This window comes from Ischnura elegans, chromosome 9 (genome assembly GCF_921293095.1).
Source record: "Ischnura elegans chromosome 9, ioIscEleg1.1, whole genome shotgun sequence".
Lineage (NCBI taxonomy): Eukaryota > Metazoa > Arthropoda > Insecta > Odonata > Coenagrionidae > Ischnura > Ischnura elegans.
The window spans coordinates 110,446,502-110,474,407 of record NC_060254.1 but is presented as its reverse complement, the minus strand read 5'-3'; the positions used below and the strand labels follow the sequence as shown (position 1 = coordinate 110,474,407).

The 27,906-nt window shown below is 36.4% G+C and overlaps 2 protein-coding genes across 5 annotated transcripts; both read left to right on the top strand.

Annotated features, from left to right (window-relative positions):
- Positions 1-6,401, top strand: LOC124165379. The gene is made up of 3 exons (XM_046542763.1): positions 1-267; positions 1,677-1,922; positions 4,310-6,401. Exons 1-3 carry the CDS (start codon positions 207-209, stop codon positions 4,495-4,497), a joined length of 495 nt encoding a protein of 164 aa, XP_046398719.1. The 5' UTR covers positions 1-206; the 3' UTR covers positions 4,498-6,401.
- A 2,338-nt stretch (positions 6,402-8,739) lies between these two features.
- On the top strand, positions 8,740-26,737 carry LOC124165125. 4 transcript variants are annotated; one of them, XM_046542427.1, is made up of 7 exons: positions 8,740-8,969; positions 9,076-9,298; positions 9,410-9,541; positions 9,630-9,702; positions 11,065-11,217; positions 23,049-23,162; positions 25,554-26,737. In XM_046542427.1, exons 1-7 carry the CDS (start codon positions 8,803-8,805, stop codon positions 25,679-25,681), a joined length of 990 nt encoding a protein of 329 aa, XP_046398383.1. In that variant the 5' UTR covers positions 8,740-8,802; the 3' UTR covers positions 25,682-26,737. The 4 variants fall into 4 exon arrangements, with proteins under 4 accessions (XP_046398383.1, XP_046398382.1, XP_046398385.1 ...); XM_046542426.1 differs by having other exon boundaries at positions 23,046-23,162; XM_046542429.1 differs by lacking the exon at positions 11,065-11,217 and having other exon boundaries at positions 8,742-8,969.
- The last annotated feature ends 1,169 nt before the right edge of the window (positions 26,738-27,906 follow it).

The window sequence follows — 27,906 nt, the reverse complement described above, 5'->3', positions numbered from 1 at the left end:
TTTCCTCTTATCAATAAAAGGATAATAAGCCTAAGTAGTGGAATAAGAGTCATGTAATATTCTGTCATTGAGGCGTCTCGTGAAGCGTTTAGTTATTCCATCAGAGTCTTGTGTTAATTTCGGCGAAACCTCCCTTATTTCGTTCGAGTTTAGTTTTCCTTTTGTTTGAAGTCCATGGAGATGGATTTTTAGAGCAATATACTACTATGGAATATCGAAGTATTTATATTTTGTTCTTGTTGTCATCCCTCTGTGTAGGGATTCAAGGTAAGAGCTTAATTTATTAATATAATGATACAAAATCCTTGGAATGAAAATTTTATCCATTCAATTTCCTTTATTCGCGTACGAGTTACTGCGCAGAACTATCGATGTTTTTGACACTGTAATCGAAGATGATCCGTCAATTTGGTTTCATATGTGGTTAAACTCACGCTAAAACTCTAGCCAACACATCTGATGTTTTTCAGTCGCCTCGAGTATTTTATTCATACTAATTGGTGCGCAAGAAGCGTGGTAGATGGGCTAATATTTTGTTGTGAATTTAGAGGCTTGTATTCGTCATTAACTACGTATTTTTCTCTTTGTTGTTTTTTGGTTGATTTAAGGCACTTTGTGTGGATCAAAAAACAGTTTGGGTTTTGACCTTACTTCTCTCTCACTCTTCATTATCTCTGGTGATTGCATTTAGGTTTTTGTCATTGTATCAATCGCCCTGGTATTGAAGTTTGGTGCGAGTCTTGCCGAACTAATTTTGGTGATCATATATTACTTCACTGCTGTGAACTCATTAGTGTCCGCACACTTCATTGCTATGTGTACTTAGGTTCACGACCGTCCATGCGATTTGAGATTTGTCTCCTAAATGCTTACCTCATGTTTGTGCTAAAAATTTAAGGAATCTGCACTTTAATACGTTTTATAAAAGTTATAAAATTTTGTTTGATTAAAGGCTGGCACTTTTGGTTTCTCTGTACTATTTTATGATATACATAATAATAATAATATCAATTAATTTGCTTTAATTATTACAAGGTATGTAAAAGTCATGTAAAAATACAAGAAAAGGCAACAAAGAGAGCCACATTTTTTCTAAGTTTCATCCATCAGAAATTCGTCCAATAAATTATGAACTTTTTCAAACGTTTCCTCCTGTGGCAGTAAAATCCGTTGTTGCTCATTACATTTTTTAATTCAGCGGAATATTATTGTAAATTTTCATTCCTGCATACAATTTACTTTTTTCAAAGGTTTATTTATGTGCTATGAATTTAAAGTTTCTCGCATGACTCGTTGGTTCTTCACGCATGGCTATAAACAGCTAATATTCTTGTTTTCCCTGACATACCATTAGGGATATTATTGGCACTCTCATCTGAGTTTTGAAAACTTATTGATATCCTAGCTGGGGTTTGCCCCAAAACATGATGCAATACATAATTATGCTTTACATACTTGAATACTATAGGTCCGAAGATGCTGATTTTTAAAATATTTTATTTCTAAATGTCATTGCTTTAGCTATTTTATTTAATTTTGTACATACAGTTTATATACTGTTTCCAATTACGAGTGGTGTCTGCCATCAGCCCTATATATTCGATGTGATTGGCATTTTAAATTTGGAATCTTCATTTTGTTATCTACGCTTTAAATTGTTCTTTTTTCTGATGCAGGACACAACTGTACCATTTCCGTGTTGTTTGAGTGTGGGAAAGATGAGACGTGTGAGCAGGTGAATGACTCCCATGGAGTGTGTAAGTGCAGACCTGGATTCAGAAGAGCTGCAGCTGGGAATTGTAACCCATTGCCTCCATCGCAGACGTCTATAATGTATCCTGCTGAGAAACAGAATGCAGCTCATTACGGACCCCCAGCCCCACACGCATCCCCAGAGAAAGAAGAGACATCCGAGTCCTCAGGTATTCATTCACTCTTCGAAATGATCTAAAACTATGGCTCACAAGGTTACCATTTTCAAAAATAAAACTGATGGAAGTAATTTCCTGGATCACGTAAATGAAGTGGTCTTCGTTGCGCTCATGTAATTGGTCATAATTTTGCAGTTGGGCATAGGTATATTTTTTCATTCAAAGTGGGTTTTTTACTGTATGAGATATCACTTATAATAATGTTCTAATAGTAATAATAATAATAAAATCTTTATTCATCCTGAGCACATTTACATGTGATGGTAGTATTGCTTGTTGGGTTCATTGACGACTGGGGTCATTTAGACTCCTGCCTCCTATTTAATGACTTTATTAACAATCGTACTCCATTTTCTCATTTGAGATTGTTAAGGATTTGAATCATTTTATGCATATTCATGACATACATAGTTTGCCGTAAGAGCCAAAGGTTTTCCATAGAATGAAATTCCCTGTGGTAAATTCACTTCAATTCATGTACATATATAGTTTGAATCCTATCTCTCTAAAGCGAGTCATGTGTTACCTGTGATAGCAATATGTCACTTCGTGTCCCATATGCCTGTACATGTTACTCATTTTGTGCCAATATAAAACCATTCAAGTAAATGTAGTGTTTTAGAAGGTTATAATTCTCAGCATTCATGCGCATCAATTTTTTATGGTTGAATAATAAAATGGTATATAATTTGCGAAGTAAACTTTTTGTGAAAATATTGCTATTGACACCTTTGAGAAAATTTCCGAATGCATGGAATCAATTGTAATTGCATCAGGAAGTTATTAGCCAAATGCTTTCGGAAATTATTCTTTGAAAAAGTAATAAGAGCTTATAGAAATTCAAAGTACACACTTTGATTAGAAAGACCATGTTTCCATGAAAGACCCTAATTTCTGACAATGACCAGCAATGACCTTGGCAAATATGTATGGAGTAGATCATTTCATCATCAATGTAATGAAATGAAGGAGCAATAAATTTTGTCAAATTGTGATTTCTATATTTCCTGATAATTTGGCATAGTAGTAAAACAATCTATGGTAGGGTGAATTCAAAACCAATTTTTGTGTATAGTGGTTCATATTGGTGTTCCTTATGACCATGCAAGTTTATATTCGTACAATATCTTTAGGTTTCTCTCTCTCTACACAAAATTTAAATTTTCAAATGTGGAAGTCAGATGTTTTCAATTTTTCGACTGGTTATATGCTTCAGGAGTGATTTTAATGTCGAGTAATTACAATTATTCCTTCTAATTTATGTAATAATATGGACTGAGTGTGTTGGAATAAGAAAAAATAATTATTTGTCAAAATTGGTCGTAAAATACCAGATGTATTGACCGACATAAATTAAACACAATGTTCTTAAAAGTAATGGGAAATGAAGTAAACTGGAGTTTAGTTTCCGATTATTCGTGCCGTCTCTCCCCATCATTAGCCCATTAGGATAATCGGGAGTGTATGTACACATTTGTGATCCCTCCCTACTTGATGATCAAATAGATTGTCCTCATCAGATGCCCAAGTGCCTAGACTGTTCTTGGTCCATTTGGCCAAACCCATTCCTACCCAGCTGCCACTTGCAGACGGCAGAGAACAGCACCATGGTCAACATATGGATGACCACCCTTCTTAACGTGGTCCTTAGTCCCAGCCCAGCATTGCTTAACTTGAGTGATACAGTCAAACCTCTCGTAATGGACACCTCCCATCAGTGGAAAGTGTTAGGTCATGGCCACAGAACATTGAACCATATGGAACCAATGCAGTAGCTCTGTGCAATGCAATGCTATCCAGGCTTTACTCTGCAACTGCTCATGTTTCTTCCTGATGACAATTCCCCTGGAATTGCTGACTGCTTTTTCAGGGCATTGACGTAATGATGTGCCACTCTTTTCTCTTTTATATATCTGACTCATCTCATTCATCAGTCAGATAATTTGTGATTGGCCTAGGAAGATTGCCATTTTCCTTTCAGAGACTTTTCCATGCCTGAGTGAAGGCATAGCATCCCATTTTGAAAAACATCTTCTTTCTTTGTGATCTCTATTGCCTCATGTATTATTCTTGGAAAACACATCCGTTCTTTGGATATTAGCTTGGCATCTTTGAATTTAATGCTTTGAGTGGTCAGTCCCATGAGCTCAGTGGAGAGTTGGTGGAGATTTTCAACTACCTGTTCTTCGTTGCCCTCCAAATTCTTTGTAAGGATCTGTAATTCAAAACTGTTCAATTAGCATCAGGCACTGTAGTTAGTGAAATTTTGGATGCAATTATGAATCGTGTGGTCTCAATCATTAATAGTTGTGACATAAATTGCATTAAGGCTCAATACTGATTATGATTATTTTTTTACTTTGCATGGCTCATATCAGTTTCAGGCTCATCCATTGCACTTGGCACGATTATCCCCATACTATTGATTGGTGGTGCTGTGGCTTTGGTGTATTCAGCTCGCAGGTACAAGTGGCACGAAAGGGTGAGACGAATAGGGATGCGGAGGTATGACGAAGTGTTTATTGGGAGAGCAGAAGAAGAGGATGATGACGCACCAATTGCTTAAGAAGAAACGTGGGGTCCTCGCAGCCATAGATGTGCACTGGAGAAAAATGTGCTTTAGACATTGTGTGTGAGATTCCTTTTGGATTTGTCCATACTGAAATTTTATGTTACACATGCAGAATCTATCATTAATTTCCAGCTTATCCTGAAATGCATAAGGTTAGATCTCTGGGCTTAATCATTTCTCCGAGAGGTGAAAACTAATCATTTGCCTTGTTATGTTATCTTGTACAGCATATGTTAGACATCGAGTTTTATGCAGGCAGAGAGTAGCATTTCCATCAGCTTTCTGAAGCAACCATGCTGTATCATTGCTAACGGCTTCCGGGTGCAGCTGCGTGTTGCGCCCGGAAGCCGTTAGCAACGATGCCTCTTGCTGCAAAAGCCTACATTCAAAGCATGCTGTGTCAGTTGGGAAAACTAGGTACACATAATGAGCACAATATTGCTTCTATAGAAAGCTTCTGATGACTTGGAATCATTTAATTAGTCACAATACCTTTGTGTACGCATCTATGTATTTTAAGATTTGTACTCTTTGGATCTTCATACAATTGTAATTATAATATTGCAGATAGTAAATTATTGGTGTTAAGCTTTCTTGTCCTTCTTCGTAATGGTATGAAATAGTTATCCATTTATCCAGGGTTATCTGTATAAAAGATGCAATGAAATATTCTAAGATACAAGTCATGCAGAAAAGCTGATTTTTTTTAAAGTTCTTGTCAATTGACACTGTCTATGTGCATGGCATTGTTTATTTTATCTTGTGGTCAATTTGTATGGGGTTTTCTTAGAAGAAAGAGCATGTCATATAAACTGGAAAATAATGGTACATTCTAATTGTTAAGGTTCTTTTATTTATCTTGTAAATTAAAATTGAATGTGTGGTTAATCTCTGTACATCATCATTTCAGTGAAGCGAAACTTCTCTGATATTGTGAATAGAACACTTCTTGCTGGTATTATTTGGTTATATACTTACTTGTGGCACATCATCTTCATTAGGTTGCCAAAATATCTTTGTCATAATGTTACCTGAGGATTATGCTCTAAGTGTGGAGCGAATACTTTGGTGATGAAGGGCTTCATTTGCAAAGTATGCAAAGCACACTGCTTTTCAATACAGTTAGTGACATTCTTGCTGCTACTTGTTTGGTATTAACTAGTCAAGGTGTTTATGATAATAAAATTACAACCGTGTAACGATGCACAGTGGTGTGCTGAAAGTTATTCAAGAAGATGGTGAACCTGTGATATATGTCTTTGCTATCAGTGATATTTATTCTACCTCCTCTTACAGGATTGGAAGGTAGACAAGTAAATATTTGGTACTGAATGTATGAATTTTCCAAATAATGGTATTTACCAAAAATTATCTTATACTCGTGGAAAGAGTAAAAATTTGAATTGTTATTTTGGTTTGAGAAATTTAAGTGAACATTCACCCATATTCCTTTCATATATTTTTTCGACATTTTGTAATGTTTGGTTGTGATCAAACTTTCAGTATTTCATTCAGTATGATGCAAAGGTTGTCTGAAAATAGATGTTCACTGCTGGTAATTTCATTGTTTTGACTAAAGCATCTAGATTTTAATTAAAGTATTACTGTGTCTTCATATATAAAACTGTGAATTCATATATAATTGTTAATGCATTAATTTCATTATTTTTATGTGATGTTACTTTTGAGAAATGGATATTCCAAGTCATATTGTTACAACCTTCAGACAAGATTGTACTGTCTTGCGTTGGCAGTTTCATCAGTGATGGCAGAACACAACTGATGTGCTTTTACTACTATATGGCTCTTTGGTGCATTTTTACGAAATTTTCGTGATATTTATGAGTGAATGTTACTTTTTCTTTTATTTTATCCATTAAAAGATATAACTATTTTAATTTATGATGTCTTAATTTCACTACAGTAACTTAAAATTATCATCTTTACTTAGCTTCTGAAGTAACTGTTTTTGTGTACATATATATTACTATTTTTAGAAAGCAAGTTACTTTGCCCTGGCTCATTAAACATTGTGTTGTATACTTAACAGGAACAAGTAAGTACAATATGCTGGTAAACAGCTGGCTTTATTTGGTTATTTATTACTGTGTGCAGCCTTTGGTGTTCTCATTATGGAGACACCACATTTATTACAACTATCCTGCATACCCAATTAATTATCTTCCAACTTTCTTGGTTTATTAAAATATGATTTCTATATGAGGGGTATCGAAATATAACCAGAATATGGGAATATTGTGAGTTTTGCTCAAGTAGTACGTATGCATTTATCTGGCTAGGTGACCATAGCACAGCTCTTGCCATATTAAGTGTTATGATGCTGACTGAGTTCATTATGCTCATCTCATTGATTTGTTTGGTGAAAGCACTCTCAATTCCTTTATATTTTTTCCTATATTACTTCCTTATTGCAGGTAGCTGTGAAGGCTGTTGAGATGTTAATAACAATTTACAAGTATAGTGCTTAGGGAAAAAATCATGATTTCCTATGTTTTTTTTTTCATTTCAAAGAGGGTGAAAAGTCACTTGATGACACTATTTGTCCTGAACATCCTTAAATCATCCATCATTAAACTACCAGAATCAGTGGCGCGGACTCCAAGGGGCCTGAGGGGGGCCGGGCCCCCCCCAAGAATTCGTTACAGATGTGAGGAAAAATGTGTCAGGCTAGTCAATTTTCCCCAGTGTGTCCAGATATCGAGATTCAAGTGATAAGGGTTCTAATGTTGATCATATGACTCTTCTAAAATGCTTAAAAAACTTAAAATTCACTAAACAATAAAAAGTGAGGCCGAATCAGTTGATCACCATTCTGGAGGAGAATCATGAAGAGGAAATTCTTGTAATGGAATTGCAGATGAGAATTTGTAAGCAGTGACCTACAGATAACAAAACTTGCAGAGGGGAATTAAATAAAACGATGCCCTGGAATGAATTTTGGAAATGCGAACAAAGGAATTTTCTCTCCAAATTTGCCATCTTGCCCTTTGCAGGCAGGTACCTTTTGAAAAGTTTCCAAGGTTCATTCAATAGATTGTATTCCTTTTTTTCAGGGAAGAGATAGTTGGTAGGATTTCCCACCTCCATTCTAAAAGTATTATTAACATGACACCATATTATGGACTACTTTCTGTCTGGCTCCTACTCCTCAACCTACGAGGTGTGGGTGGCCCTATTGATGATAATAGCAAATTAATCCTACCAGTACGGCTCTAAGGATCATGGGAACACACCAGCCTTTCCACCGTGATAAAGTTGTAGCCCAAGGAAAAGGATGTGAGTGATTATGACTCACATTCTTTTACAACTATAACTCTCAAAATTCTTCTTGTTTCTAAAGATCTTATTATGGTAGCAATTAGGATGAGAGTTTTTTGAATTCACTCAAATGACACGCTCCAGTTTCACCAGTTTTATACTGGGGGTGCAGGGAGGGGAGGGTTTTGGTGGTTAAAATCCCCCCAGAGCTCAGAGAAATTTTGAAGTTTAATCCATTTTACTCAATTGGATTGATATTACTAATAGAATAGTGTAAGGATCAATAAAATATCCCTCAGAAAGCCGTAAAAGTCACCATTTTGAACCATTTATATAAAAATTCCGCAATTTATTAACCTCGCACCTATACTGCTTATCCTGTTGGGTATATCATACCCCCATACGCCCGGTATTAATTGCACCTAAATCCCCCCCCCCCCCAGCCTTAATTCCAAGCTGCGCCCCTGGCAAGGATCAACTTGAGTTTTGGAATAAGCTTCAATAAAAGATAAATAACTACCCCAGGAAATTTAATAAAACCACAATTGATTTATTAGGGGTCAAATATTGGAGTGCCCAGTGCCACGTCTGAATCATCTCGAACTAAGGAAGAGATTTCGTATGCACTCATTTAAAAAGGGTTATTATTATATTTGAGTTAATCATTGTATAATGCATATTTGCAATGAATTGTATAATGTATTGTGTATTTCATAATGAGAATTAAAGTATGAAATACGATCTCCTAATTTGCTGAATTAGATTTTTATCCCATTACCCTCGCAGTTCAATTTCATTGGAGATAGTATAATAAATACATACATCTAGCGGTTTTTTCGTTTTTCTTGGTTGGTTTAGACAACGATCATATACCCTACGGTTTACGGGTTTAGATTTAAATAGGATGTTAATTTTTTTGAATTCCCTCGTTAAACGTGGATACGAAAAAGTGAATATCGCAATCCGCAATGGAATCCAAGTTAATTGGAGTTGTTTTTATTACTGTTTCTTGTGTGTGAGATGGGTATAGAACAAATGCGAGGGAATTATGGAAGATATCCACCGTTCTTATTTGGCGGTCTTCTTTTAGTATGCCTTATTTCTACTGTTCAGTGGTGGTCATTGGCCACTCAAAACAATGACTTAATTAGGCAATTGGAAGATCTCGGGGAAAAATTTAAACTTAGGTAAAAGCAATCACGTTTCATATTTTCGTTCTTCAGGATGAGCTCCAGAGTATGTATTATATTTATAATATTGCATGAATGGATGCATATATATTCTCTTCCTTAGTTCGGACCAGAGAGAGCAATGTTTACAACTCAGAATGGTCTTGGACAATCGTCTGAAGAATACGGAAGACGAACTTGCACAAGTGAAAGTGAGACTGGAGAAAATGAAGGTTGAGGTTAATAATATGAAAACTCAAGAATCTCAAAAGGATGTGGAACTGAAAACTCAGATGAAAAATGCAGGTGATGCTCAAAATGCGGCGGCTATGTGTGGAAGCGAACTGGTAATTTCATAGTGATATAACTACGTTTAGGCTAAACTCTATCGTGATATGGTAACTCACTCGTTGTTTATATCTTAAATCCCTTTGATAATAGCTTATTTTATATTTTAGGAGTCGTTGAAGAAGCTTGATATAGCCAAAGATGGGACCATAGCTTCTTTAAAAATTGAGAAGGATAAGTATAGCAGCAAAGTAGATGAAAAGGATCAAGAAATATCTAAGTTAAAGTCAGAACTAGATGCTGTGAGTGCCTGTTATATATAATTTATAGGAATGTTTTATAGGCTTGGAATTGCTTCTTTTTTCTAATTTCTTTCACTATGATTTGCAGGTGAAAGTGAAACTGAGCTCTCTGAAGGAGGAAAAGCTAACTCCCAAAGCACTGGCGTCATCTGTTAATAATGGTACTGAAATTGCTAGCAATTTTACTTCTTAGTTTCTTATTTTCCGTATTCTGTAGCATAAATACTTCAAAAATCCTCTGGCTGAAGTGAATGCTGTCATTACATTATTCTGTCTTGAATGCCATTTCCAGTCTCGAAGGTCTCTCATATTGACATATTCAACCAATACTGCAGACAATTTTCATGAATAAGTTGTTATCAGTTAGTTTTAGAGTGAATGTCTCAGTTGATTTTAATGAAACAAAAGCTGAACTTTCTGTTAATATAAATCTAAGTGGGGACCATGTGAACAGTGATTTTTGCTGTACATACTGCACCCCAATATTTCTTACTTCCTATGTGTCTTCAATGGCAAGATTGAGGATCATTAGGCTTATTTGTCATTCATTCATTCGCGTGGCATTCTATATGGACCAATAGGTTTCAGATTATATTGATTAATCCCAATTTCCTGTACATATATTTCAATTTCTATTACATTAGGATCTAGCATTTTTGTTGCTAACAATTTTCTAAACCCTCAATAGGTCATATATAAACTTAAATATTGTTGATATGCATCATAAATCATTTTTATCAAATTAAACTAAACAAAATGAAAAGGCATAGAAACTTTAAGCAGCTAGTAGTAAATCTTATTTAAAGGCATTTTTTTGGTTGCTGGGAAATATTGACTTTTAATTGATAGGATGGCCACTCTTCCTGGAAAATTCAAGTCAAGTATGTCAAGGAAATTCACAGGGAAATCTGGTAATGTCGCCATTGCTATTGAAGTCCAATTGTAATTTTTCCTAATTCTGGTAAAGCTTACTTATATCTTTGGTAATCTAACATCTGATCCTGAGCCTGTCATTTATTTGCTGCATCTAAACTGCTGAAATTTATTTTTACGTCATAATATTGCCCAAAGGTGTAATATAACTGCACTTCATTTATCACTGTTTTATCTCCTTCAAGGATGAATATTCCATTATTAAGTACATATTATCCAGCTCTCCAGAAAGTTGGCTTAACGATTATTTAAGTCTTGACAAGGGAGGGAATTGAATTTTTTAATGATTGAGTGGCCATCCTGTTTTAACAAACAAAGAATTTTGGATAAAAGATACAGTTTCCAAAGTAATTCTGTGGAAGTTGTTGTTATTTAACGTAATGAAATCATTTTGTCCTATTTTCACGCTCATATTATTTTGACCAACCATAGGTTTATAGGTTTGAGCAGGTGATGCCATTTTGAACCTTGTAAACCAGAGTCAGTCAAAATAAAAAAAGAGTGGATATAGGAGTAAGTGGTTTTGTTAAATTAAACAAAGAATTCTAATGATGTGAAATGAAAACGTACTTTAATTTTCCATTTAAAAGTCCAGAGGAGGAGCCAATTGGAGAGAGAACCATTAGTTGATGTCCATGTCAAAGGATTGGAGGGAATGCTATTTCACGAGGGGTCAATAATTGTGTTAGACCCTCCAAATGCCCCCCGCCCTTCACCGCGTTTCAGTGTCTCGCACCTCCAAGGTACGTGGGTGGGGGGCCGATCTTATTTCCTCTCTGCTTTTTTCCTCCTCCAAACTCAATCAATCTACACTTTCTTTAAAAACTCAGTGCCTTTGGTAATCCTTCTCACTTGATACTCGGCAGGGATGGGATCTTTTTTGCAGATCATGTTTTGCCCATAAATTGTGATAAACAATTGAATTGGACTATTTTTTGTTTGATGGCTAGAAAAGAAACTGCTGTTCCATGGAAAGAAGAACATACTAGACACTTTCTACCCTTACATTATTGGAATTCCTCTTTGTTTATGGTAATATGGTAATTTCTAAAATCATTATCTCTCAATAAAATCAGTTCTATACTAAATAACCTGTATATCACGAAACAGGTGGAACTGAGTAGGGAAGATAGTCCTTGCTAGGGACATGGCTTGACAAAATGGTGGAGCATGACTCTAGGTATTAAAATGATATGAATAAGGGAGGAGATGATGAGGAGAAGGGTCCTTGTTTACGAGAGGATTGATTGACCAATTCCCTACTGAAGACGAAATTATATGTCAGGATGTTTCTTGACCCGGGAGATGACAGCCGCAAATATTCATGGGAGATTTTCCTTACCAGGTGAACGAATGCTGAATATACACATTTCCTAGCTCTCCCCCATTTATGACAGTCCGGGGTGTCTTTGTTTCGGAACCCAGCACTGCAGGGCTTAAACTTTACCCTCGAAATCCAGGAGCAGGCACCCAGACCCCTCTTATATAACCCCTCTTTGTTAGCGGTAAGGGTCATACAATTTTTTATCCAATCATTTTGCGAAATAAATATTTGTTCCTTTCTCAAAAAATATAAAATAAGAATTGAATTATTTGTCTTTTGAGCAGCATTTACCATTTTTAGACAAAATTCTATGATGAATATGTATTAACTTATATCTCGATTTCAGAATAAACATCAACATGGAAATTGTTGATGCATTAAATGAGTTAATATTGACGGTAGAGCTTAGTTCAAAATTTGGCAATTCTCAGAATAAAACGAGGAGTACAATTTGAAGTCTGCAATTTACGTTCAGGCAACAATTATCCATATAGGTAATACGTATAAACAAAGCATGATTGACCGCGAACCAATGCCACTGGTAGGTTTACAAACCCTGAAACGAGGGAACCCAACTACCCTCGGAGTCTGAGATAATGCGGAGTCTCCACTATGAGGGGTCGAAAAAGCTTGGTGCTGAGAGTGTGTGATTATCAGCGACACGTCCTTCTTCACAAATTTCCTGCAAAAATGCTCCATATGGAGGGGACGGAAGAATCTCTCGGGTCTCAGTACAGCAGTTTTGCTAAGGTGAGAACTCCACCGTCTAGAAAGGGTTGAGAATAAAACACTTTCTGAATTGCAGGTGGTACATGTGTCTTAGCTCTACTGACTGGGCTTTATAGGTGCTGTTTGAGTTGTTAAGAATGTAGTTATAATAATTTTAAAGAATATATTAATTAATGCTGCTGTAGTTCTACAATGTAACTATTAAAATTATATAATATGGATATGTCAGTTAATTAGAATACGCTGAGCATAATATTGCAAGTATCTATCCAGAAAACAAGTAGGTTGAGAAAAAACTGCAATATAATGGGTTGCTATAGCTGTGAACCCTATTCCAAGTGATACTAGGGCTTCGGGTGCGTGAAGAAAATTGCTGGCCAGAGTATTGCTCTAGTGTCATGTGAACATTGTTATGAGATTTCAATAGCAGAAAAAGGCTAGCCATGTAGGAAATTCAAATACCGATTTTATGAAAAGATTAAAGATCTCTTATGCTGAGATTTGAAGATTAAAAGTAGACCTACTCAAACAAATTTCAAAGGTTTATTTATTGATTACTGCAAAATATTTATTTGCATCATTTCAATTTTCAACTGTTTCTGTTTTAACATCCTTGGTAAGTGAATGTACATTGTAAACTCAAATGTCATGCTTGAGATGGGAATTAATCAATTCTTCAGAATTTTTTATAGTGTAAGTAGGCCTAATATCAATGGATTCTCAGCCAAAATGCCAGCTAAGCCGAAGAAAATACCCTTTGAATTCAAACTCTAGAGGTTTGAGGAGGATTAGGGAAAGGAACTTTGCGTTTATTCTGGTTGTTAATAGCAATCACTAACTCTACAGCTTCATCTGTTACAATAGTTGTATTGTCTTCCTCAGGCCTTCTCATGTTAGATGTAGCTGGCTATCTCTTAGTGACTACAGAATGGGAATAAACATCCTCCTACTAAGAATGTGTGAAATCCAAATGTCTGTGGCTTTACTGGAGTGATCGCTAACCTAACCTACTCTAAATCACCCTGATGAATTAAGCACTGCTAAAGTAGTAGTTTACTATTATCTTATATGTTTGTATAAGATTTCATCTTTCTTGGTGATTTATATTTGCAGCTGTCATTGGAAAAATCAAAACAATAGAGCAGTTCATAAACACTACTATTTTTTACCAAGCATTTAATTTTATTGCACTTCGGAATGATGAATAAAAATGACTATTTAAATCAATGCATAAAATGGTTGTAGAGCACAATGTTTACAGCAATTCACATAGGATGTTTGAGGATAACACGGTCACAATTGAATTGTTGTGTTGTTGTTGCAAAAATTAATATGAAAAAATAAATTAATATGCTAAAAGAAATAATATTAAAAACTTTGTTATTACTATTTTGGCTACGCTGGATCATTAGGAACTAGTGAAGTAAAAGTATTATTCCTATGTATTATAAATGTTTACATAAATAATATCCTCAGTAATGAGTTACCCATCAAACGAGAGAAATCCTATCATTGCATTATAGTGATACTACCTAGTATATATCTGTAAATGAAAAAAGACAGTACCCAGGGTAAAGCAGCCCCATTGATTTCTAAGTTTATCAGTCACAGTAATTCCTGTCTTAATCATTACAAAAATGCTCTTTGCCTTGCATAAGAGCATTTTTGGCATTTCTGTGATTTCAAATCATACTCAGCTCCCATGACCTTTCTGGAAATGATTTGTGGGCAGTGAATAGAAATGGTTATTGCTGTTTTTCAAGAGATTTATTTCCTCTATTCAAAGCCATCAAAATACATACATTCAAGTTCTTCTTGTTCTCTGAAACAGTCAGTGGCATTTTCCTTGTTTACTTCCAATAATATCAATTTAATATTACTTAGTGAGAATGTCGAGTTAAGATATCTGTATTTGTTTAATGGCCTTACCAGGACGTAATGATGTTTTGTTTTGAATCCTGTGTTATAGACATCTAACTTGGTGGAATTAACAGTTGTGGTAGTTGACCTCGTAATCAGGGTGAAAGGTGTCTCAGCAGCTGACTGCAAGTGTGAGCTCTGTTGCCTTAGAGTCATGTTCAGATTTTGTCAAGGAAATTCATGTTTGTGTATGAAGACTAGACATGCTAAGGAATTGTTGCAGAATGAGCTTAACTGCAAATTGAAATAATAATACATTTTCTTGATATAATTTTTATTCCATTATTTGAATTTTGCACGCAGACGAAAAGTGTGCTAAAGAATAGGTAAAAATGAATGTCAGCTCCAAAATCATTTTGAAAGGAGAATAATTTTTTAAAGGAATTTGATGCTCTACAAATGAATTTACTGGGAAAACGTAGTTTGCCTGAATCTGTTTCCAATGAAATTATCTCCGGCTGTACTTGTGTGGCATGACTCTGATTAATTATTTACCTTTGACCTTCTCTGGTGAAGTTTTGTGGATTATTATCTTTGTCCTGATCTCATAAAAGATGGTTAATTCTTATGATGGTTCCTCTTTGCTTGTTATGTATCTCTTGGTTTTGAGGTTGTGGTGGTGGTTTTTGAAGTGGTGGTGGTTAATAATCTTGCACTCATTTTTGAAGTTTATGAATAAACTTATTTTGATATCTACCCTATCACATCACCTGAGAGGAAATGCCATACTCAGTATAGAGTCTAGGTCTATTATCTACTTCTACAATTGTGTTGTGAATTGTAGAGGAAAGGGAGAAATTTCTTTTCTTTTAGTAAGTGAATGCCAATGGAGTTTTTTACTTTACTGCCATATTGATTTTGTGGAGTTAAGCCCTTTTTATCTTTTTGTTTGTATATTTATCTTGGGAAGAAATTAATTTTTATGTAGTTGTTGAGTCTCAATAGGTATTTTTGTTATTAAAGCTGAGTGCCTTTATTTTTGTTGAAATGAATGTGTACAATATTGTTGATGTTTGTATTGAGTTTGTTATTCATTGTTCATTCTTGTATTTTTTTTGTAGCCAGAATTTTATTTGTATAAATTACCGTGGCACATTTAATCTTTGTTTTGCTTTCTTGCTTTGCTTTTTTATGTTGGATATCTCCTATCATTTCCTTTGACTCTTGGTATCTTTTTGCTTTGGACATATTTTGTGCTCTCCTCAATTTTCTCTAATTTTGTTATTTCTTTTACTATAATGCTTGAGCTTTGTTAGTGGGGTTCAACATATTTTCATGCTTTAATGTTTTATTAGTAAGTTTGACTGAGGGATGATGCATGTCTGAAATAGAAACAAAGTTGACTTGGCTGACAAAAACATTCCTGAGGGTAGGTCAAGCTAACCTTTAGAATTAGGTCAAATAGATTTTACAACTATTTTATTTTTTAAATTTAATTTTTTCATTGTGTAAAATTTTTAATGGTAGCCAAATGCCAATGATGGAGAAGTGATGAATAGGCCAGAAAAAATGTGAAAAGTGTGTTGAAAACCTATTGTCTGGTGAAAATTATTGGTACAAACCAAGGGATTTATTGTAGACTCTCGTTATTACGATATTCGCAGGACCGATAAAGCGGAGGTAACGAAGTTTGTATGAACGTTTCTTTTAGGAATCATAAAAAAAAATATTTCGTTAAAATTTCTTGTCTCTTCAATATCCCGTGTTCAAACCCGCACTACGAAATAGTTTCAGAATCAAGTGTATAATATACACGATTAAAATTCGTGTAGGTAAATAAAAACAAGCACGTTTGTTTCATTCTCTCAAAAGAAGAATGCGGCATGACACAATAGAGGGTTGATCTTCATAAACGCTGTAAGTCCTCGATAAACGAACAAGACGCTTTCCTTGAGACCTTGCTTCTAAGATGATGAATCGAGGACTGTGGTTATCCTGCAGAATGCAACACTGCATCACAATGGCGCATTAACTCGCGATTGTGACGAACTGATCTAGCTGGGCGTGCGATGCAGCCGGAGCCAAAAAGAATCGCTGTCTGCAGTAAGGAAGAGCAGGTGAACAGTTCCTGTCTTCACACCAGATTCAATGATACTTTATTCAGATGATGCCCAAAGTTTGAGTTCCTCAATGCCACACCGCGTCACATCGGCCAACTTGAAAGGTGCCAAATTTGAAATTTTGGGCACACTTGTATTTTTCAACTGTTTGTGTCTCTTAAAGTTCGTAAATTGATTGTGCGTAGGAAGAGGACTAACAGTACGTCAAATTTACAAGCAGTAATGAGTCGGTCACCATGATTCCACGGGAATGAAGCTTATTATATGATGTTGTGTGCATACTGAAGTATCTCCTACTCAAAAAAGAACCATAATTGACATCCTTGTATACAGTGCACAAGGAGAAGTTAAATGTAGCACGATGATTATAATGTAGCGTAGTGTATATCCACCTTTAAAAATGCCATTTGTGTTATAAAATGCCGTTTGTTGGTGTATAAATGTCATTGCTTGTCCTTACTAAGGTTCACTTTATCACCCCCGGGACTGGAACTAACGTTTGTAATAATGAAAATTTCATAATAGTGTTTCTGTTATTATAGATTGGATTAGCCTTTTCGTGAGGACCAACGATTTGCTTTGTAAAATGGAAGACTTTGTAATAACGTTGTTCGTATTAACGAGAGTCTACTGTTGTTTGCTAGGAGAAGTTTTAGGTGTCATGAATGTGGAAGGGGGTTTTGATGAAGTCAATTAAATACCGGTGACATATGTCATCAATGTGAGAAATATGAATGTCATAAGAGGCTCTCAAAAAGTACCTGTTTGATGAAGAATGGAAAGTATTGGAAGACATGAGAACATACAGTCTGGCCACCGAGAGTTGTCCGATGACAGGCAGAAGGAGTTAGGGGGCAAGGTTGCCAGTTAAGAATGCCTACGTCACTTGTAAACAAAAGGTTCTGTGAAGAAAGAAGCCGGAAGGCACAACGAGTGTGAAGGACGCAGAGGAAGAATCACTTGTTTAGGAAATTCGAAGAAAGGGTTTTGGTGGTTCAAGCTTGTTTCAGTATTTCAGATGCATGTGACAACATTGTATGATTAGGCGAGGGTGAGAGGTGCATTTGGGGGACAGTGATTGGCTGCAAATCGTGCTGGTCCTCCACCCCTCCTTTTGAACTGTCATCGGACAACTCTTGCCAGCTGGAGTGTAGAGGTTGACTCAAGAATTTGGAAAGTTTTCCCAATACATTACACTCCCGATTACGCTGATGGGCTAATGATGGCTAATGAGGGACGGCACGAATAATCGGAAAAACACGGGTAATCCAAACTTTCACTTAAATGTCTTGCAATGTTCATAATTTACCTAAAACATACAATATATTATTATTAATGCAGTTATTCTGTTACTTTTAGACTGCTTCCCGGACTCAATGAGAGCTTTCTTCACCAGTTTGCAATCTTTTTAGCGGCGATAACATGATTGTACTGGTATTCCTACTGATCCATGTACGTCATGGTATCAAAAACCACACACCCGTGGCTGTGTGATCAAGGATACAGAAAAGTGGTTTGCACGAATGCTTCAAAACCACTATTCAATGTCGGAAACTACACTGTCAGGCACCATGCCATGCAGTCGCGTCTCGCGCAAGTTGCCCGGGTTGCAACTGCTGCACGACGTTTATCCGTGATCAAGGAGCGTGGTCGCTCGCTGCGAGGCTTGGAAAACAGGAACGCGGTGCTCCCGTGAATGCAGCTAGCGCGTGTTTGCTTCCATTTTACGAAGGGGATTCTAACCCAAATTTTCAGCCCGGCGTATCCTTAAGTTAATGCCGTAATTCCGATGATTTGTCGTCCGATTTTTTTTTAATTGAGGAAAAAAATTGAGCGAGAGTGAAAATCATGCACGGGTAATCCGCAACCCAGATAAACCGCAGCCGGACAATCAGGAGCCTGACGTAGTTTAGAAATTCCAGTGATTTCAAATGTAAACATTTTTGTGTGCCTGGAAAACATGGGAAATTTAATGCCAATGAAATACATGAGAAATTTTCCATTTATAAGTGAATCCCTGGAAGTAGAGTGTGAGCCAATTTGAATTAGAGAGGCATCCTGCTTGGTTCAGCTAATTTACCACTAAGCTCATCTTTCATACAGTGGCCTGCTGTCCCTCATTCATGTTCTTGCTCTCCACCTACTCGGCCAGTCCATCTGTTCATAATCCTCAACCCTATGCACATTATCCATACTGTTTGAGTGCTGCGTAGGCGTATTTTCAAGGTTGCTTAGGCTGCTTGACAACTTAAGTTGGCGTGAAATGATTGTCGTCTTGGAGGCTACTTCGGTCAAGTGCCCACTATGTATGTAATTGACAAGAAAAATCCTGTGACAAAGTGAAATGATTATGACAAATCAAAATTTTAAATGGATATCCTAAAAAATAGAGGAATTAATACATAAAAAAATGCCAAGCCACGTCTTGTGTTAACTAAGTGTCAGTGAGAGGGTTGGGATATTTTCTTCAACCATTTTGCTGGGACCTTATATTTTGTGGGCCACTGAACCTACATAACTATTAATGTCAATCACAGGTGAGTTTGATACATTTCCATTTGAGGTTAAACCAATTATATGAGATCTCTAGATATGATTCATCTACTCCTTTTGTTGTATTTTCATGCATGTAATTATTTTCAAGTTTGGTAGAAAGTATAAGCTAAGGTCTCTATTTGTTTAAAGAGGTGGCTATTGTTGGGGGAGGTTGGATTTTAGAAATGGTTCCAATGCTCTTACTAAAATTCTGGTATTCTTCAATTAATTACAAGACATCAATACGATCACATCAATTCTTTATTTTAGTGGCTGCCCCATTTATCCATAGCATTACATAAACATGTATGCATTAGCATTAAAATGCAATACAGAACACTTAAGTATTTGATAATAGATAAATCAGGCTGGCTATGGAATAGAAATAGTAATAAGGTATAAAATAAATAAAAAACAATATTTGAGCTATCAGAAAAATAAAATTTCACCATCTCAAGCAAATGTGGTTAACGTCATTTCATGAAATTCTTGAAAGGATCCAAATGCTGAATAGAATTTACTATGAAATATTGGAAATACATGCATGACTCAATGGCTTCATCTGTTGCCAATTTTGGAGATGAGAAGGAAAGATGGTCTTTTCATGGGGAATAGGGTGGTTTCCTATTATTTTTTTATTGCCTAAATCGAAAGATTATTACTCCTGGAGTACGTATTTCACGCTTTTAGATTTTTTAATGACGATATCTATTTTTCGCGATTAAATGAAAAGTGAAAATTTTCAAGCGCGCGAAAACGCGACGCGTAAGTATGAATGCTGGGAAATCCCGCCGTGCGGCGTATTTCTGGTTCCCGCTGCCGCCCTGTGAGGTGACCTTGAGGCGAGTTGAGCGCTGATACGTCGCAGGCTGCTAGCGGGTAGCTGAGTACCCTGCTGGCTGGTAGCGCTTGGCTTAAATAAGGATTATTAATACCTTATCGAACGAAGAAAAATTTCCGACCTTAGCCAGTTTTAATAAGTGATTATTAAGACATATTTCCCTGAGCTCTGCGCCTCATGCATGCATTGGTAACCTCAGACGATATATAACTCCTATCCTCTCGTATAGAAACTAGGTCCCTGTGACATCACGTGGAGTGGCATCGCATGGGCGCCAATCTGGCCCTTTTCAAATGAGGATAAAAATGGACCATAGCCATTCGTCTAAACCGGTATTTCTAAAACGAAATAATTTGTATATTATGAATACACTAATGGTGGGTAACGAATCGCAATCAATGCCTTTCGTTTTCTTTGATGAAGGAAACTACCCTATTAGATCAAATGTATGGGGTAAGGCACAAAATCTGTCTTGATTTTGAAATTATATTTTTTCTGGAGTTTAGAAGTTAGAGGGTTGCATAATATTCATGGGAATCAATTCTGCCAGCAAGAATGCTTCATGTGGGAAAAGCATAAGTGAAAAGCAGACCTCACCGATGAGTGAACCATCAGTGTGTAGAATTCACATTCTGTTTAAAGGGGCCATCTTTTTTCTGCGGGCCCTCAGTGATTTATAATTGTGAAAGGATTTCTCAAGGAAAGGAAAAAATCTCAGAGATTTTTAGGTGGGGCTGTTCAAAAGCTTTAACTGGATTTGAGTGTGGGACTCTGGGGTATGTTACACAGCACTTACTATAGTCCAACCGGCGAGAGTTGTCCGATGACAATTATAAAGGAGGGGTGGAAAGCCCTGCACCAGCATGGTTTCCAGCCAATCGCTGTCCCCCAAATGCACCTCACACCCTCGCCTAGTCATTCAACGTTGTCACGTGCATATGAAGCGCTGAAACAAGCCTGAGCCACCAAAACAAGCCCTTTCTTCGAATCACCTAAACAAATAATTCTTCGTTTGGGTCCTTCTTCACGCCCGCCATCCCTTCTGGCTTCTTTCTTCACTGAACCCTTTTGTTTGCATGTGAGGTGGGCGTTTCCCTTTCTTGCATAGCAACCTTGCCCCCTAACTCCTTCTGTCTGTCATCGGACAACTCTCAGTGGCCAGATTGTCGTTATCTTGTAGAGTATGTTGCCAATAATTGCAGGCCAGTGTTAACACCAAACTACCATTCGTGAGTCCATCGATTTAAAAGGCTGTTTTCTCTTTTATGCTTGTTAGCAATTATTTAATCCTTTTAGGGTTGCAGTAAAGTTTTCTCAGGTTTTGCACCGGGTCAGGTCCTCCATGTCTCCTTCCAGCGTTTCGATGAACAACTTGCCCATTGTCATGTCGAGATTCAGGAATCATTGGATCATTGAATCATTGGATTCCTGAATCCCTGATGGTGATGGGCGAGTTGTTCATCGAAAAGTTGGAAGTAGACATGGAGGGCCTGACCCGGTGCAAAACCAGAGAAAACTTTACTGCAATTGTTCGCCGGGAAAAAACCAAAAACTATATTCTGCTAGGGTTATTTTTGAAAATTATTTGGGCATAGGTAGGCATAAAGAAAAAGGTTTTAATGGCAAATGAAATTTGTTTTAGAAATGTGAGTCAGTCTTGTAATCATTGGCTAATGGAGTCATACTATTTAATAACTGTGCTGAATTATATGACTTGTAAAACTTTTATTTTACCATTCATATCCACACTTTTCATTGCAGTTCAATGATGATTTTATTAGCACTGTGGTCTCATTGAAAATCCACCCTCATTTCACGTGGCAACATGCCTTCCCTCACACCAATTTTGATTCCTTATATTGTAATAAAAAATTCTCTTCTAATTGGATGGTTAATGTGAATTTAACTGGAAAGTATTCATTCATAGAAGTTGGGTGGCCATTTTCCCAGAAGACTGGAATATTATGGGAAATGAAAAATTGATATGTGAAGATTTTGTTTGTCGAATTAGCCCAATGGTTTCATCTTTTAATCCACTGAGGTATAGGTCTATCATCAATATTTGGACGTCCAGCCCTTTGCTGGGAGGTATTTTGATGCCTTCATGGGGTCAGGAAATCATTTGAGTTATCATGAAGATATTCAATTTCAAGATTAACACGGAATGACTTTGGTATTCTTCTTAAGGTTATTTATGCCTTGTGACGTTTACAAAAATTGCTAGCATATGAAATATAATGACTTTCAAATGATGCTACTGAACCAGGGCAGTAGTGATCCTCAGTTACGGGCTCAGACATCTCGAAAATGTTTGGGATGTAGCTTTGGCCTTAAGTGTCCTCCCTATAAATGAACCCCTCATGATGTAACCCCTCTGTACGTCAACCATCTTGAGCGAAAAGCTTTTTCTGGGTTTGGCCTTGTCCTTAGCTTATAAAATTTGCATTTGATTTCATTGTTTTAATGTGTTTAATTTAAGTTTTTTCTTCAGCAGAGCACCTAATCATATTTTTATCAATTGTGAAGGAATAAATATGTACTTTTTAATTATATACATCTTACAAAACTGTTAGAAAATTTTGAAAGTAGCTGGGAGAAGTCAGGAAATTTTATCTTGATAATTGAGTAACCACCAAGGCTAATTCTCAAAATTCTTGAGCATAATAACCGGTAAAAAAAATGACAAATTTTGATTAATCTATCCTTCATGTGCAGTGGTAGTGAGAGCTTCATGAGTATTTTATTAAAGTATATGGTAGGAAAACAGTTGATATATGAGCTGAATAAAAGGAGGGTTTTTGGTACTATGCCGTCAAAACAGGGGGAAAGCATTGATAGAGCGCACTGTTGTCGATGCTTTCATTATAAAAATTCTGGCTTTCAAGTGTTGATGTGCCAGTATAATTTTACTTGCCATGTTGCATCTGTTCACAGTCTTCTCTTGCTCTTAATTAGGTCATATGTAATTGTCCTTCAAAAGTTTAAATAATAATTTTTTGTGATATTGCTCTATTTTTTATAGCCTTGGGAAAATGCTGAATTATATACAAAATACGTTTGAGATGTGTGATAACAGCAATTTTTTCGGATGTTCTGTTGAATAAGGTTGCATTCATTATTTCAATGCTGATTGATATTTGTCGCATTTGTTGGTGGTCTTAGCAGGTGAGCAGGGTGCGGAGCAGGACGACAATCACGGAGGTGAAAGAGATGATGGTGAGGAAGTGCCAGTATTGCCTGAAAAGAAAAGCCTTTCTTTGCCTAGGAAAGCACCAACAAGTACGTACTTAGCATTGGACGGGACAGGATCTTCACCTCCTATCTTTCAATGGCGCTCTAATCCTTCCAATGCCTTCAGTGATGGTCTCAGCTTTTGACTTGTATGCTGTCACCCTAAGTGCTCTAAAGTGTTTATATTTGTTCAAGTCATAAGTGGTGATTAAACCTAAATCACTTGATTCTTGGCCATGAACAAATCCAAGAATGATACCAAGCTGTCTGGCTAGTATATATGTACTGGATCTCCAGTGTTATGTGATACAGAGCTAGCCTGCTGGAAATCTTGCATCATTGGTAGCACTCTAGATTGTATGGTTGTTCTCATTATTGGTCATGTCCTAGTTTTCATTCTTGCTTCCTCTAAGACTAAGTTACGGTTGGCTAATCTAGTTTTCTCATCATAGCATTTATACTATAACTGCCCCTTGTTTATAATTAAGTGAAAGAAGTCGTGTGGACTAAATGTTTCCATTAATTTAATTCCTGACTAGTCTTGATTGTATCAACTTTATATGTATTCCATTGTGCAAAAAACAAATCCCTCCATGTTAGGATAGCAACAAACCCAAAATCAAATCCCTGCAAATCCAAAGTACGTATTAAGTTATTCAGGCAAGGGCATTTTGATCATTGTAGGTGTTTCCTTGGAAATTCTGTACTCGTTTACTTCCTTACATCAGTGCATGGCCAAGTATGTATCATGTGATTCAGGCTTAAGGCTGTGTTTGCATATTTTGAAGGGTTTAGAGGAAGGGATTGAGGAAGAAGTGGTTATGAGGTGGGAAACCGAGGAGATAGGGAGGGACGGAGAGCACAGAAATGGTGCATTCTTGCTCGTAGTGAATGTGAACAAGAGTAAACGTTACGATGTTACTGCTACAAAGATAGAAATTGAAAGATCTGAGATCGTGCAATGGGTCTGATTGGGTGACTGTGGCCCTGCTTTTGAACTTGGCTCCTCTGGGTTGGAAGCCAAGCACTCTGCATAACTATCGTATATGTCTGAATATATGGTACCACCTTTTTTTCCAAAAATGCCTGTGGTAAAAGTAAAGGGGGGGACTATATTCAAACACAATTTTTTAACTTTTCCCGAAACTGAAGTCTCAAAATTAGGGGGGGGGGGGGCCTATATTCAAAGCAGGACTACATTCGGAGAAATACGGTTATCCTCTCTACCATACTTACTTCCCTTGAGGAGCACTGCACATGCCAAAAAAGCATCATTTCCACACTTCCTACCTATCACCTCAATATATGAGTTACATAATGAAAAAGGAGATTCGACTCTTCCTCAAATTTATTGGGTACGATACTGCATGTTTCGACCGTTTGGTTATTCTCAAGTACACTGCTAATGTCCTAATAGTTGAAATGCGTTGTACGGTGCACAACAACGTTGTGGAAGAGTGCCTTCTTTTTTCATTTACTCAGGTTGTCCTTCTACTATATTTTGCCTCCCTCATCATTTTTGGCATCTGAATCAATAACTATTATCCCTGAAGGTTTTCCCTGTAAACTAAATATGTAAAACGTTTGCAAAGGAAAGTGGAACAGTTCGTCAAAAACTGCTGCTAGTGATTACAGGGTGTTACTCATCTTAACTTTTTCTTTCTTTAACGGCCAGTGTCGTAGCACCTCCCGTCACATGCCTATTAAGGTGGCTTGCAGGGTAGTACATACTTAGGTGTAGATGCAGATTACATTTCCCTTGCTTATCACTCTCATTACCTCTACTTACTCCATTCCCAGTCCAAAACCCCTCCAAAATTTGAGTACATTTATGGACTGCACCTTGCTCCACTTCTAACGTTAATACTATTTTGAAATGTTGAAATCTGGGTTGAAGTCAATTGTATGTTGTAGAAAATTAGATGCTACCATTTCATTATGTAGAATTTCTGCTTGATTTTGTGAGTATCTATAGATTTTAATGGAGTTAGATTTATTCGAGAGTGAGTATTTGGGAATCAAAGTCACTGGAATCAAAATGAGAGTATTTGAATCAGTAAAAATGTTGAAAAAGGCCCAAAATTAATGTAGTAGGTATCATGGAAGCTGTTGACTCACTCTGTGATTCAGCCAGAGGGTTGATTTTGATGAGTGAGGGTAGAGCTCACCTCAGGCTTAGCCACAGGTATCACACGTTCAGGTAAGGGGAGGGGGGGGGGATTCCTTTCCGTGGGTCATCTCACACTTAATTTTCACCTCACATGGAATTTGACTCTTAAATCAGCAATCAAGCACACAGCTTACCATTCTCCTGATGACTGGTGTTACTACATTAAAATCACGAATCTGAAGGGAATTGAGCGAGGTATCATTTTTATAATGATGTATCGTGAGTGTACTTACGTATTTACCTAATCCATGTACTCATCTCCATTTCAGAAAGTTCTGTGAATAACAATGAAACAATGGTCAACGAACGGAATAAGGAAGCGGAGGCTAAGGAGGAGGAGAACTTTCGTAAGGAAGAGAATAGTCAAGTGAAACCTCCGGAGCAGCCTCCCATATGAGGTCTTTCACTTGATTCATGAATGCCATGAAAAAGTGGAATCGCTATTCAAGACTTTCTGTTCTGGAATTTCATGGTGACAACCATGGTGAACTTCGGGTATATTACATTCCTGAGTAAAAATGTCCTTGGAAAGAAAATTATTGGCACAATTTTCAAAATATGAACTTGGTGGACTTTGTTTCTGAATCTAGCTCATAAATTTCTTGTGTGATCTCTACATTCTGTCATCCACTCTATTGACCATATCCAAAAGTCATAATCTGAAACAGTTGGTTTCTCATACATTTAATGATGTATTGTACTCCTATATAGGAAATTATTTTTTGACTCCAATTATCCCTGTGAAAATTTGTCCCAGAAATTTTCTTGTAACTCATCTTCTAATGAATGTTTCTCAAAGGTATTTTCACTCGCAGAATGCCTTGCATTTTATAATAAGGCACTCAATATTATCACACACTGGGTATATGAATTGCTAATGGTGCAGATATGTTTGAGGTTCCTTTGAAATAAATTGTTAGTATTATAGTAATTCAATTTGTATTCAAACTTCCTTAAGCAACTAAAAAAAAAAAAATATCAGCACCAATTTACTGACTGCTGTGTGATGGAGAGAAGCCTGATTTCCTGCTTGTATTAAGTTGATCTCCAAAGGTGGGATGCCGAATAAATAATTTGATTTATTTGTTTGTGTAAATGCACTATGTAAATAACATATTGTTGTACAAATTTACTCATCTGAATTTAATGTTGACCTTCAAATTCATTGCCTCCCTAAAATTTTTTGTAAATATGATCATGATGCTAATGGCTGGTCTGTCTTAACACTCAAAACAAAGATGTTAAATGGAGTGATCCATATTTCCTCCTAATCCATTATTTTCTATAAATGTTTTGAGTTGAAAATGGCTGTCAAATTTTATTTGAATACTTCCCCTTTGTGAATAAGTGTACATATATACACAATTCAGTGTTAAATTTCTTGTGATCGTACATGCACATTTTGTGTTTTGTCCATTGTTCTTAGGAAGTGCATAAAAAAATTATTGGATTACTATGCCTTTCATTTTATTCAGTTGAGGAGTCCTGGAAAATATCACCCCTATTTAAATTTATGGTTTATGTCCATCTCTAAAAAATAGTTTGGCATGATTTTATGAGGTTGTCCACAGAGATCAGAAATTGCAATGTATCGGAAGAATCTAGTTCTAGGAAGAGGGAAAAAAATTCTTCGTCCTTTACCCATTTTCTCATAACTTCATTGTAAGAAATTATAAAAGTTGCCACGCATTTTTCATGGGTGGATCAACTGAGTTTTGGCACATTCACTTGTACAGTGAGACTCATTCCTTGATAGGAAGAATTGCTCACTGTGGTGTTAACGAAAAGGATGTGAGATGGATTATTAACGGATACTAGGTGCAGTGCAATTCTTTTTACCATGAGAATATGGACCACACTATCAACGCTCATGCAGCAAAGGCAGCTATGGTAACCCTCATGAGGCATATTTCATAGTTCTTTTGGAAAAATGCTCTGTTTGAATAGTATACAAATTTTCTCATCCTCTTGCATAAATGATGTGTTGTCATGGTATATTGACCAAGCAAATTTGAACTAGATTACAGGGGTCATCAACAACCCCTAACTTGTGCATTTTCTCCTATCCTTAAGGAGACAATATGTATCTTATATAGGGCAAAAGAAGCCATTTTTCCTAATCAAATTGGCCTTTAATGTAAAAGTTGCGGATTGACTAGGATCTCAGTCATGAAGTTTGTATGAAATTTGGTGATATTCTCCACTGCCATAGCCTTAGAGTTTTAAAATTTGCAATTATTTATTGTTTATTGGAAACAAGAAGCCTATGGATACTGGTTCATCATAACCGTGGAAATTTTAGGCATAATGATTACTGATTTTTGAAACAATTTTTGATGATAAAACATCCTGATTATTTTTTTTTGGGCCTAAGCAAAGGAAATAAATAGCATCCGCTAGTTTGAGCAGTAGCGCAGCAAGAGGGGGGTTTGGGGGATAACCCCCCCCCCCAGAGCTCAGAGAAATTTTAAAGTATAATCCATTTTACTTAATTGGATTCATATTACTTATAGAATATTGTATGGATTAATAAAATATCCCTCAGAAAGCCGTAAAACTCACAATTATGAACCATTTATCTTAAAAGTCTGCAATTTATTAATCTCGCACCTACCGCTTATC

What these genes read in the sequence shown, in the direction of transcription:
- LOC124165379 (XM_046542763.1), top strand. Translation starts at nt 207, where the DNA reads ATGGAATATCGAAGTATTTATATTTTGTTCTTGTTGTCATCCCTCTGT. An exon ending in CCTCTGTGTAGGGATTCAAG is followed by an intron (nt 268 to 1,676) that starts GTAAGAGCTTAA and finishes TTTCTGATGCAG; the next exon opens with GACACAACTGTACCATTTCC. An exon ending in AGAGACATCCGAGTCCTCAG is followed by an intron (nt 1,923 to 4,309) that starts GTATTCATTCAC and finishes GGCTCATATCAG; the next exon opens with TTTCAGGCTCATCCATTGCA.
- LOC124165125 (XM_046542426.1), top strand. Translation starts at nt 8,803, where the DNA reads ATGGGTATAGAACAAATGCGAGGGAATTATGGAAGATATCCACCGTTC. An exon ending in TAAAGTCAGAACTAGATGCT is followed by an intron (nt 9,542 to 9,629) that starts GTGAGTGCCTGT and finishes TATGATTTGCAG; the next exon opens with GTGAAAGTGAAACTGAGCTC. An exon ending in CAGTGTCTCGCACCTCCAAG is followed by an intron (nt 11,218 to 23,045) that starts GTACGTGGGTGG and finishes TGGTGGTCTTAG; the next exon opens with CAGGTGAGCAGGGTGCGGAG.